The 9,853-nt window shown below is 34.7% G+C and overlaps 1 protein-coding gene across 8 annotated transcripts in view; it reads left to right on the top strand.

The window, feature by feature from the left end:
• Positions 1 to 9,853, top strand: part of LOC148623379 (SPARC-related modular calcium-binding protein 1-like) — a 69,220-nt gene continuing 59,367 nt past the window's right edge. Inside the window, exons 1-2 of one of the 8 annotated variants that reach the window (XM_088565216.1) lie at positions 1 to 126; positions 842 to 956. In XM_088565216.1, coding sequence (XP_088421342.1) covers positions 858 to 956 — 99 coding nt within the window. In that variant the 5' untranslated portion in view covers positions 1 to 126; positions 842 to 857. Of the gene's footprint in view, positions 127 to 156; positions 176 to 551; positions 957 to 9,853 lie in introns of those variants that run through there. The other 7 variants (XM_088565217.1, XM_088565219.1, XM_088565220.1 and 4 more) reach the window with 7 other exon arrangements.

The following is a 9,853-nucleotide window of genomic DNA, read 5'->3' as shown; positions in this document are numbered from 1 at the left end:
TGAACGTATGAAAAATCCGTGGATATTCGGCAGGCTTTTGTACAAAACGTATGATCTGGGATATAAAACTCCACACGCAGGCAGGGGTTCAAGGAATGTTGCCAAAAAGTAGTTGTATGAATGACGGTATGTAATGTGAATGTACGACAAAGCTTTCAACAAAATAAAGATAAAGGTATTGTACATGTACAGTTTTATATGCTTTGCAATAGGTATTTAGTTAAAACATTAATGGTTTCATGTGTAGTTTCTTTACCAATGCGTTACATATAGAAATGGCGACAAAAATCAATTATTGATAAAGAAGTGTTATGCAATCTCTATTAGAGTAACAAAAATTTCAAATTATCAAGAGATGGCTTTCTGTTCGACCAAATTAGAATTTATTGTGTTTATTTAAAATTTAGCGATGTTTATCTGTATTTTTCGTGTAGTTTGAGATAGAATCAATTTTATCTACAGGCAAATAAAGCTGTTATGTTCTCCATCAGGAATCCTTGATAAATGAGTATAAACTTAATCATTTGTGATTATCACGAATATTTTAGTCTAATAAATGGTTTATCAATAACTTAAGGAATATTTCTCTAGTTATGTAATGTTAAAAAAAACATACACTATAGGATTGTGTACAATATTAACACTCGGCTATTTAACTGTTTAAACTCAATTAATGCACGCTGTGATTATATACGTATTACAATATCCCGGTGTTATCACGGGTGAAGTTATAGCCTAGGGCATTCATTTACACGGTAGTCACTGTCATGACGAACTTGTCGAGATTACAAATTTTCACTATAGATTCTCTGCTCTTTTAATTCGATGGATTAATTCACAGGATCTTTTTGCCAAGTATGAATATACTGCACTGGACACTTATATGGATATTAGTTCTGCTACATAGTGTATCGAGCTCACAATTAACTATTGCTGAAATACAGGCTACTGGCAGGGTAGGTCTCATTTTATACTGACTACTCTTTATTATACTCGAATTTTAATGTACATGTATGGATAAATTCTTGTTTAGTATGTATGCTTGCTATTAGATAAAGGATAAATCGACTGTTGAGGGTTTCTTGTGAGTTTATGTTGTGTATAACTTTAAGTTTTCTTGTTTTACTTTATGTACCACTTGATATTCAAATAAAATGGGACTATGAAATGTAGAAATTATACATTCGTTTCCAAGTTATTACAATTACTTCTTGAAGGACTACCGTGAGTTAGTTGAATAGTACACGTTCGTGGTTTTTTTTGTTTTTTTGTTTTGATATTTTTTTTGCTGAATATCTAAATGTAGTAGCCGAGGGTTTATTATTTTGAGATAATTTATTCAGCAGAACCTTATCTCCTGTGCGTAAGTTGATGACACCTGCCAAATCGTTCTATCTCGAATGTTTTATCAATATACACCTGCTAACTTTAAAACTTCGAAATGAAGAAAACCATACCCTATCTGTTCAGTACCTCCCTGGTAAAATGTCTTAATAATACGTTTCTCGTCATTACCGTTAATTAGAATTCACATTAGTTCGTCGTTTTATGTTTTCATCATGCTAGTTTGTTACGTAACCCGCGGCATAAACATTCCCACAATTCTAGTAAATAGAATATAACATGTGTAAGTTACACACCAGGCCATGTTTCATTCTTCAGATTTAACTTTTAATATGCTATTGAAAATAATGGTAAAAAGCATGTTCATAAAAATTAAATTCCGATCCTATATCGCGTGTACGAAGTGCCATGCTAAGATGCATTACAAAAACGGCATACAGGAGTCCTTATTTAATCTTTATGTATAGTGAAAGAAATGGATACACGATATCGTGTAAAACTACAGATCTGCTGAACAAAATTTCCTCATCAAAACTTACTTTTCTACATTTGCCATCATTTAATGAGGTTTATAACGTAAAATTTGATTTAATGAATTCTATTATGCGCTTGCAGGTGCAGAGTCACTATTGTGAGCACAAAAATGATCCGAAAACACAAAGCTTAACGTATGTACACTGGCGAATCGCTTACTTTATAGTATATAACCGAATAACGAAAAGTATAATATATTGTTCATTTGAGATCGTTTGACACCTGTTATTTGGGCTTTAAATCCCATTAAATGATAAAATAGGCGTGGCATCAGGTTATTGAAACATCTGTGACATATTGTCAAGGTTACTTGATACGTCTCCTTGCCAGGTGTCCAAAGATGGCGTGTTAACCAACTAGTTGCAACAAGTTACTTTGATGTAGGCCAAACTGCCATTACTGACGGAAGTAGCTTCTCTTTACACAAAAAGACCCGACTAATGCACGTGATCTTTCCATACCTATATTTCGTTAAGTATGGGGACATCTGCTATGAAATAACACTGAAAAGAGTTCTCAATGTCTGTCAAAACTCTTAATTAGAGTGATCGGATACGTAATAACATGAATGGTTCTCACAGTTGATTGGAAAGTATTGCATCTTACATGTTTACCAAACAGAATCCATACTTGTTTATTCAAAGTATTCCGACATCTGTTCTTTTCGGCCAACCCTGTATTTCAACATCCAACAGTTCTCCTACTCTATTCCGATAACTCGTTACTTGGACATTAGTTCCCCTTCAACCATACATTATTATCTATTCTTGCAGTCTATCTTATATTGAGACTTCTCTCTTTCCTGATATCGAAATAAGTCGTAAAAATAAAGTATGTTGCATTTTTTTTCATAATGTTGACTTTTGGCTGGTTTTATTACCCATATACATGTAGCCCTGTTTATCTGCATGGTATCAAATGGAATCAAATCAGTCTTTAATACACCATTATTTTTTCGTGACATTTTTGACAACAGATTATTGTGAGTCAGCATTTTAGATCGTGTCTGAATTAATTGATATAACGGTCAGTTCGCCTTAACTGCATATTGGAAAGTTGCGTTGGTTTTTATTTATCCGCTTTTGTTTTTTTAATGTGTTCTGGTATTGTCATTTTCTCCATATCATAGTTCATCACGTATCTGTCATAGACATTTATGTAAACATCATAATATTTTATGATACATTCATTTTCCTCGACAATCTTTGATTTACATGTACTTTTCGGGAGTCAGTACGAGTAGACGTATAAATATAGTGACTACATTTGTGATAACTATAGTCTCGATCGCGAATCGTCTAACATGTATAAGAACACTATTGTTGGCAAAGTTTAGTTTGAGTTGGTCGAAACCGCGATTGTATATATGTACCTGGGCGTTAGGAATGCTGGCGTTTGATGTATTTGTAACTAACTTCATTTCATACCAAACATCTGAGGTGCTTAATATAGATAAGTAAATATGAACCGAGGGATTAGGCTAATCTCTAATAGCGAGAAATGTTTCTTTTATGTGGAATTAAATCTCTTTATAAGTCGTAACAACGTTGAAGTAAGGGTGTATGGATTACATCGTTATTTACATTACATTTTGTAGTGTATTAAATTGTCATAATCAGATATAAATACATGGATTATAAGATCTTTGAAGTACATAACACACGTGCAGTAAGGTGTCACACCGCCTTAAACAAACCAATAATATACTGACTATCTCCAGGTTAACATCATCACTATTATCTTCATTTACTGTTTTTGTTTGTTTGTTGTTTGTTTGTTGTTTTTTGGGGTTTTTTTTGTTAATTTTGTTGTTGTTTATTTTTTTAATCCATATGGATGATTACAGCTTCTTCAAATAGTTCATGCAGGTGACATAAGTGTGTTTTTAATAAACGTCAAATCAACGTCGATGTTTTAATTCTTTTAAAACTGGAACCGAGGGTATACATGAACGTACCTTGTCATGCCGAGAGAAATCTTACTTAGAAAAAATAATCCCGAATCCAATAACAAGCATCCATATTATGCAATTGTAAATATGTGTTGATTTTTTATTGACAGTATATTTACATAGTTTGGTGGATTAGTGTTTCAACAGACAATAAGGGGGATCTCATCTGTGCACCTTAACTGACTGTACATTTTTTTCCTTTGAGACAGACTTCATCCACAATTTATTCCAACAAAAGGAAGGCAAGGTGATGCAGTCTTTCGAGTTTTGCTTTCTTTTTAGATTATGTTTTATCATTACATCTACAAGATTTGGTGACCATCTTCATCTTATCTACCAATAAAGGACATTACAGACACAGTGAAATCTGCCTCTTACAATATATCTTCACCTTTATCTCGAAATACGAAATCTTTTAACTGAACTCTATAACAAACACGAAGACTTGGATTTCCTCGAAATCAACTATATTCTATCCTATGCAGTAAAATCCGAGGTGGTCCGGTGCATAAAGACAATTTCTCCGACGTATTAGATAGGGCTCAGTAACTTATACACACAAACTATTGTGACAAAAATAGATTGCCAATGATAAGAATGGGTTGCCAGGACAAGAATAGGTTGCACATACACTAACTTGGCATTTCAAAATGTCGAAGGTCTCCATCATGTTAATTGTTACCTGTCTTGCAAATTTTTCCTATCTAAGGGTCTCTTTCGTAGGATATATTTTTTTTACTTCTAAACTGAAGAATCGAGAAATCATGACCTACTTGAAACTTCAACAAGCAGCACAGCGGTTGTCTTGCAAGAAGCAGGAGTCGTCCACCTTTCCGAAGCACATGAACTCGCCAGTAACTTTATTGGTACTTGTCCTGGCTGATGTTGTTTTGTCGAAAGATTTTCCCAATGATTGTCCTTTTGATATTCCCGGCCGGTGTTGTTTTGTCCATGATTTCCCCCTCGTATATCCTTCCAATATTCCCGATGTTGCTTTGTCCAAAGTTTTCCTCTCAATTGTCCTTATGATATTCCCAGCATTGTTGTGTCCAATATTTTCCCCTCGTTTGTCCTTTTGATATTCCCGACGTTACTTTGTCTAAGTTTTTCCCCTTGTTTCCCACTCGTGTGTCCTTTTGATAATTTCAGCGTTGTTTTGCCCGATATTTTTCTTTCGTTTTCCCTTTTTATATTCCCTGCGTTGTTTTGTCCGCGGTTTCCCCCCTCGTTTGTCCTTTTGATATTGTCGGCGATGTTTTGTCCAAGGTTTCCCCCTCGTTTGTCCTTTTGATATTACCGGCGATGTTTTGTCAAAAGTTTTTCCCTCGTTCACCACTCATGCGTCCTTTCCATATTCTCAACGTTGTTTTGTCGAAGGTTATTTCCCCCATTTGTCCTTTTGTTATTCCCGGCGTTGTTTTGCCCAAAGTTTTCCCATCCTTTGTTCTTTTGATATTGCCGGCGTTGTTGGAGGTCATAAAATTGAATTGTGGCGGTACAAAATATTTGAGGGCCTGTTGAAATAAAACAATTATTTTGGAGATCCTGAGATAATTCAGGAGCTCCTGAAATCGAATTGTGGAGGTCCAGAAAAAAATAAGAGCTCCTGAAATCGAATTGTGGAGGTCCATAAATAATGATAATTTTGTTTCTTAGGTTTTCACTAGCAGTAGATCCTGTTACTACCCATCTCCATACTGCAAGATAATTCTTGTTTTTTTTATCTTTTGAAGTTACTGTGACTAGTTACCGTTATTTATTTATATGTGTGTACTGAAGCTGCTCCAGTTCTAGTCCCACCCTTCAATGCACGATATGTTTATAGTCCATATGTTGGAGTAAATAAATGGATATTGGAGAAAAATGCTTAATGAGAATATTTCACCAGCTTGATACCAATTTTATAGATAGATTTAGACCCATGAACATATATTAGATTTATATACAACAATAACTGGTTACAAACATATGTAGAATAAAACCATGGTTTGTAATGTTTACAAATCCATATGTATCAGCTGCATATGGAAAGCATTTTAAAGGGCTGCATTGTATTGATTCAGGTGTACAATAAGCCCTCTGCAGAAATCCTCAAAGCATACAGTCGTTGTCAATTGATTATGGTGATTAGATTCAACACCTGTGTATCTTGCACCTGCGGTCCATATCAATAAAGAAGACTCATCAGAGTTTCTGCACGGATCATAAGTAGACTTTTAATTATGATACATTTGCTATATCACTGAAGGCAAAGAACATTTGAATTGTATATCATAGTTGATTTGACAGTGATTACTGACCCAAAATTTAATGAAGTTGGGGGATAAATTTGTCTGTCTACCCTACCAAAATCTGCAAAATGTATAGTGTATAGCTATTGACTTCGGCATTTTTAAGTCGCTAATATTGTTAGCGACTTCTTGCACTCGTACATTCGTATATGATTTGCATAATTATATATTTCTACACCACCTAATGTTGCAGATGGGTGTCATGGAACCGTCATTTCTAGCTTATAAGAGAACAAAACGTACCTGTTAAATACTATACACATGTGTTCTACGTATTTTTACTTCCATGAGAGCGGGAAGTTTACATTGAAAGATGAAGTGATCAGTTACCATTGACCTTTCTGCAATATACTTGAGAAACGCCTATAGCCTCGGATTCAGTGGCTGCCAGTTGTTTTGATTGAGAATAATGGTTACAAAGTCATCCGATTTTAGCGCATATCGCAACTTCGCTCGAGTTCATACCATTACGGACTTATTCAAGTTTGCATGCCGATCTTAGCCGATTGACGAAATTTTGCGTTACACAACAGTAAAGTTCTAAAATGTCAAGTTTATTTTCGAAAAAGGAATACGTTGATTTTCCTAGTAATGTAAAAATGTACGATGTCAAAGGTGTGGTACGGAAAAGAACATGGATGTATATTATCAATCATCATCCTTGCATAGTCTTCATTAAATCGACCTAAAATCATCAAGTTTCAGCTCACTAAAATTTTTGATTGATTGGGAGTTAAGTTTAGTAGAATTCGCCTGGATGTTGAAAGCAAGCCAAGACCTCAGTATTTGATTTCATATTGATGTCCGTTGTACAAATGTATATAGAGTTATCCTCCCATGAATACGGGTGATACTGTTAATAATGTTCATTCCTATGTGCAACAGTCCCTTTAAGGACAGTTTGTTGATATTCTGAACATCAGATTTGTTTGATCTGCTTTGTGTTGTTTAACAACAACCTCAACATACACTTTATATATAACAGTCAATTATCAACATAATATTTCACATATACATTTGTACTTTTTACATCAACCAAGAGTTACCTGGTTTTTCCTTATGAATGACATATCTAATTGCTATTTTCATTATTGCTTTTTTGAAAACTATTTTATTACGTAATGTTGTTTTATAAATTTTTCAACCGACAAACAACAATGTGGTTACATGCGATGGGGACATAAGTTTTTTGTAGGTTTAAAATGGTTCGGAGCTGGCATGTCAGTTAACTGCTAGTAGTCCATTGTTTTACATTTGTGTAATTTATATTCAGTTTCTGACATATTTTCTTTATAACAAGGAACTCAGACCTTTTTTAAATGATTTTAGGTGTGTTCATTTGTCTACTATTTTTTTTAAAACCACAGCGGTCAGATTTTGATGGGGAAGGTTGTGATCACGCCAAAGTACTTTCACCCCGCCGCATTTTTTACGCCTGTCCCAAGTCAAAAATGTCTGACCTCTGTATGTCTTGTTCCGTTTTCACCTGTAGTTTATCTTCATGTTACATGAGTATAAAGGGGCAACTATTGAGCCGTATCTGTGTATAATGGTGTTTAGGGGCCAGCTGCAGCCTCACCTGATGTATGAGGGTTTCCTCGTCGTTCATTGAAAACCAATATGCGGTCTAGGGCTAACAATTTCATCTCGATGGGGTTGTTGTCTCTTTGACACCTATGAACAACAATGTAGTGTACAAACAGCAATGTGATGAATATTTAAATACGGAATCTTTTTCTGAATGTCCCATGTTAGAATTATGCATAATTGTTGACGTGTTTTAAAAAAAAAATCATTCTAGATGTTAAAGGTTTGTCTGGAACCTTATGTCTTCGGATTTACATCTTCATAACAATAAAGACTTCGTCTATACGGATATCAAAATGGAATGTGTTGATACAGATCTTAAATAACACTATAGATGTCGTTTAAAGTATTGTCAGTTATAACATTTATTTGTGATAGGAGACTCGGTGAATTGCAGTTGTATAGTTTAAAGTTAAGTAAAAACTACCTGAAATCGTTAGGTAAATTTAAACTGATGGATATTGTCAATGATGATTTTATCCATAAATTGATCTTAATAATTTATTGACAAGAACTTATATCCTATGCTCATGGCGACATGTCACTTCAATATATTAATAAAATTAGGTTTTTGAAATAATATTTTGCCATGTCTGTCGTCTAGACTGTTGAGCCCTGACAGTGGCTATACGTTTGTTAGAGTCAAATTGATAGATGCAAGGATAAGATAAGTATATTTATGGCATTATTTATTACATTTTGACACCTTTCTGTAGATCGTTTTGTACAGGTATTCCACCATGAGAAAGGAAATGCTAGCTTCTGTTAACAAGTTATTTCGAGCATTGATATGACTAAGTTTATGAGTGTTGAATTGTTGTAGACTTTTATATTTATGATTGACAGATTATAATTTCATTTCGATTTCCAGTCAAAAATTAGAATTAGTTTGAGAACTTGTCGGCCCGAGATTCACAGGAAAAGAGTTCGTGAATATTGTTGACAGTTTAGTCTATATTTTCCTCCGAAAACATGCAGGGTACTTTTTTTCAACAGAAGGTGAAAGAAAAAGGGAAGAACCCAATGGGAAAATTGTTTTTTTTTTTTTTTTGTTATTTTGGTTTTTAACTTTAGTAATAGATTACCATACTGGGATGTGCATATTGTCAAGAATTTATGTTAGGGCAAAAAATATAGAAGTGAGAGCTGTTTGATCGTAGGTATTTTCCAGCAAAACTTGGTCTGATACGTTGTCTCAGATATCTTGACCTACACTTAGAAATCGATGGTAAAGGGAAACTATTGACCAAACTTTACGACAAACGTGATGACTTTTCATCCAAAATTGTCAACTTTCCTTTCATCTGTGGCAACATCCCTTCAGCACCTGCGTATGGTGTGTTCATATCACAACTCATACGTTATGCCAGAGCTTGCCGAAACTACGCAGACTTTTTGTATCGCGCTAGAATTCTAACAAATAGGCTTCTGGAACAGGGTTATGTTTCTACAAGATTGAAATCATCACTACAGAAGTTTTATGGTCGTCATCATGAACTCGTGGATTGTTATGGTGTATCCATCTGCACCATGAAAACTGATTTATTCAACGGGTCATATTTTTCCTTCCCTAGTTTGTCTACCCCGGACTTGACTTTTTATGAGCGGCGGGTGTTTCTAGAAAAAACAAAGGACGCTTACCCTACCGGTGCACCTGGTCCATGCTCCCAGATTTTAGTGGGATGTGTATTGTCAGGAATTTATGTTTAATATGTTTTAAAAAAATGCAGTCATATTCTGTCATTGTGTTGTCAACAACCAAAAATAGTACTGATGGTGGTTTGGAGTTGGATGTTATAGATGTGTCCAATATGAATCGTGTGTCCACATTGGTCTCCAAATGTACAGGGTCCATCAGGCTGTGGATGTAAAAGTCTCGTTTTTTTTTTTTTTTTTTTTTTTTTTTTTCAGGCTCTTTTCCTGTATCCGAGAACTAACTTGATTCGTTGAAGAAACCTGGCAGTTCTGTTGACTCACCAAAACTGACAAACTCTTACTAAATTGAACCATGTATGATTTTATTTTGAAACTTATTTTTGGTAACAATTTTCTGTACTGGTTAAATTTATGTGTGTCTTCTGTCCACCTGTCTCTCCGTCCCCCGACAGTTCCCAGATACCGATCTGAGATTCATTCAAGTACTAAC

The sequence above is a fragment of the Perna viridis genome, chromosome 2 (assembly GCF_037379345.1).
Source record: "Perna viridis isolate PV_CMFRI_1.1 ecotype Kerala chromosome 2, ASM3737934v1, whole genome shotgun sequence".
NCBI lineage: Eukaryota > Metazoa > Mollusca > Bivalvia > Mytilida > Mytilidae > Perna > Perna viridis.
The sequence above is the reverse complement of the archived record's forward strand: the minus strand, read 5'-3'. Positions and strand labels throughout refer to the sequence as shown.